Genomic DNA, 3,400 nt, shown 5'->3' with positions numbered 1-3,400 from the left:
TAACATACGGCAACATGAATGAGAGAAAGAGAGAGGGAGAGAGAGAAAAAAATTTATTGATGAGAGGGAGAGAGAGAGAGAGAGCATTATGCTAATTATTTATTATTATTATCATTACTATTATGTGCCATTGCTTTGCTTATTCTAATTATTACATTATATTTAACAAGTTGAAGTGGTAATATCGATTATAGAAAAAAAGAAGTTAGCATCGAAATAGTTGCGAAAGGATTGAAATTAAATTAAACAAACATAATTGCCTCGGTTTATGTGTGTGTGTGTCACCATAAAATGCATTATTGAAAGCTTTTGAAATTTGGTATCAATAATTAGTCCGGAAAGTTAGGGAGAATATCCACTTTTCAATTTTAGTAAATCTATCTTCCTTTCGTCCTCCCTCTCTCTCTCTCTTTTTTACGCCTGTCACTAGTGAAAATTTTTAACGAAATTTCACTTTTTGAATTGTTTCGAATTTATCACAATTTTTTCCCAGAATATCTTCCAATGGATTGTTGCAGTGAAATTGGTTTACTTTTAATTTAATAAATTGTATTCCAATGTGAAATTTTACAGATATAATATATGGCATTAAATGTAAGTAATGACACTATCAGTAGTACCATCAAAACCGAAACGATATTATTTACCATTATCATTATCATTTGATGATGCTGAATATCGCTACAAACGATGGCAATATGATATTAGGTAATGTTGGAATTTAAATTTAAAACTTCCTTCATCAGTGTAAATTTTGTTAATAATTTACAGAATTTAGAAATTTACATTAGTCAATAATATGTATTTGTGCTAAAAATATTAGCATATGTATTCGTATAATATCATAATGTAATACAAATTGTTGGAATTCAAATATAGATTTGCTTAATAATTTTCGAATGGATTGGACTTTTTTATATCCAAGAAAAAATTGATTTGCAAACATTCATTACATGTCTTTGCTATGTTGCTAAAATATTTATCAAATTACAATCATTTCAAGTGCAATAAAAATATTACCCATAAATGTATAAAAATAATTCAGCAGCAATTAGTAATAATTAAAATTTTCCATCTATTGAACTTTTAATTGAGCGAGAATTTTTCTTCAGGCAACAATTGTGCGAATCGAATATTGGTAAGGTTTATTTTTTGCGTTTGGATATAATTGTTAGTATTAAAATTTAAAAGAATTCAGTTGCATGTAAAGCATTTATTCATTTTTCAAGGAATTCATAGATTTCAAACGAATCTCATTTTTTTTCAAATTATACAATAAAAAAGAATTAAGTTCAAAAGTATAAGTGTAATTTTGATCTTGTTATTCTATCCAGTAATACGAAAATATGAAAATTGAAGGAATTTTTAGTGATTAAAATTGCAGTTAGAGAATTTCAAATTCGCTTTAAGCTCTTATTATTTTAATTTTAATTCAATAAATTTTGGTTTAATAATGAAATTTTAGCGGATTTACGGTATTTCGATGCTGAATTGTTCGTACATACTACAACGCTTCATCCAACAATGCACACACAACAACATTTTGCCAAAAATCAGTATGACAATTTGTTATCACAAAAGGAAATGTCATTGCCATTCTTAAGGCTTACCAATGGTAATAATAGGTTTGTATTTTCTATCGTTATAATATTTTCCATTTATTTATTACTTCTATAGTTCAATTAATTTGCATTTGTTTGGAAAAGATAAAATGTTAGAGGATAAAAATTAATTAGAGAAATTTTTTTTAGGTTGAAACAAACGGAAAGCATTCCAAAACAAACATTGCCGCAGCAATTGTCCAAAGTTTCTCGATCTTTGGTGAATTTTCAATCTGAGAAAATTTTTTAGTCAAGCAAAATAGAAAGAGAGAGACGAATAATTTTTCGTCCGTTTAAATTTTACAAGGGACATTTTGGCAACTTTCAATTTTTCGGTGGCAAAATCTCTGAACATAGAAAGTTGTAAGAATATTTGAAAAGTGAGTGCTGGACAAATAATAAGACGTTTGCCGAAGTATTAATTAGTGCCACAATAATTATTTGAACATATCTTTGTCATTTAGTTTGTTTTTAGACATTAACTTCTAGTAATGGGGAACAAATGTCCCAAAAATATCGCCATGAACGATTGAAAAATATAAAACCTAAGAAAATCTCGAAAATTTTGCTTGCAACAAAGCATATCAGTTTGTTATCATCACGACATGAAACTGATGACAATGAAACAGACTTCGTGGATACAGATTATAATCGGAATCATAATACGAATTCGGAAATAAGATCGCCTACAATGAGAAATTCCAATCGTTTCATCGAGCATCGTCTGAAGACAACATTTGTGACATCGGCGGAAAAAATGAAACACGTCTTTTATCGGAATCCAAAATTGGTACATAAATTAAAATTATTCAGTCCAAGTGTCTAATGATGAATTAAATAATAAGCAAATACTGTTAATTTAAAGCAATGGTAGATCTAAAGATTTTGCCGAACAAAAATTATTGCAATTTCAATTTTAATTAATCGGAAATAAGCTTTTCGGATATGGAGCACATAAGTTTCTAATTAATATACAATGTAATGGATAGTTCAAAAAAATCTGCCGAATGTTTTAAAATTGATCTCAAATTTTAAACTTTAGCAGTACTAGAATAAATTAGTAACAGTCAGATTTTAACAATATTTCAATTTTATCAATACTTGCTTATTTCATATTGGAAATTTTTACAGTTGTTTTTTATTTACAAATTTATCAAATTTATGACCAGCTCATTTGTAAAATGTAGTTACAGTTTTTTGAAATATACATTTTTAAATTTTAACGGAATTTTTTTTAGGTTGGAAGTCCAACAACGTTAAATGATCATAATTATATTCGGAGGTTGCAGTATTCAGTAAACTATTTTACTGATGATGACAGTGATGTAAGCTACGTTTGATTTTTAAGCAGGTCGGAATTATAATGAATTTGAAACAAAAAAAAAAAATGGTTAGAAGAAGTTTTCGCAAATAAAAATTTGTTAAAAACATTTCAAATCTGATAAAAGAATGGAATATTTCTTAAACAACTCGAAGTATAGATATAGTACCTTAGTTTCATGATTAAGAAGGAATTAATGATTTGAAGATTGTCTTTTCATTTCATTGTTCTTAAAATTTTTTGTATATTTTCATTTAGTTTTTGATTTCATCATTTCTTCAGAAATTTTTGAGAGTTATTGAATTAATAGCACAAAGCAATCGCAGAGGTAGAGCGAAAAAAAGGAAATAAAAGAAAACGAAAGAAAACTATTTCAAATATGAAATTCCAATAATTTTATTTCCATTTTCTTCATGTTTACTGATCTTTGTGATTTTTTATACATTATTTATTATTAACAGTGAGTTGTTTCTTTTTT

The 3,400-nt window shown here is 27.0% G+C and overlaps 1 protein-coding gene across 1 annotated transcript; it reads left to right on the top strand.

Moving 5' to 3' along the window:
* Nucleotides 1-601: 601 nt before the first annotated feature.
* On the top strand, nucleotides 602-2,941 carry LOAG_09125 (hypothetical protein; the record flags this gene model as incomplete). The annotated part of the gene is made up of 6 exons (XM_003144653.1): nucleotides 602-708; nucleotides 1,113-1,138; nucleotides 1,466-1,625; nucleotides 1,752-1,821; nucleotides 2,077-2,391; nucleotides 2,840-2,941. 6 exons carry the CDS (start codon nucleotides 602-604, stop codon nucleotides 2,939-2,941), a joined length of 780 nt encoding a protein of 259 aa, XP_003144701.1.
* Nucleotides 2,942-3,400: the final 459 nt, after the last annotated feature.

This window comes from Loa loa, assembly GCF_000183805.2.
Source record: "Loa loa unplaced genomic scaffold supercont3.667, whole genome shotgun sequence".
In the NCBI taxonomy this organism is placed as follows: Eukaryota; Metazoa; Nematoda; class Chromadorea; order Rhabditida; family Onchocercidae; genus Loa; species Loa loa.
The sequence above is the reverse complement of the archived record's forward strand: the minus strand, read 5'-3'. Positions and strand labels throughout refer to the sequence as shown.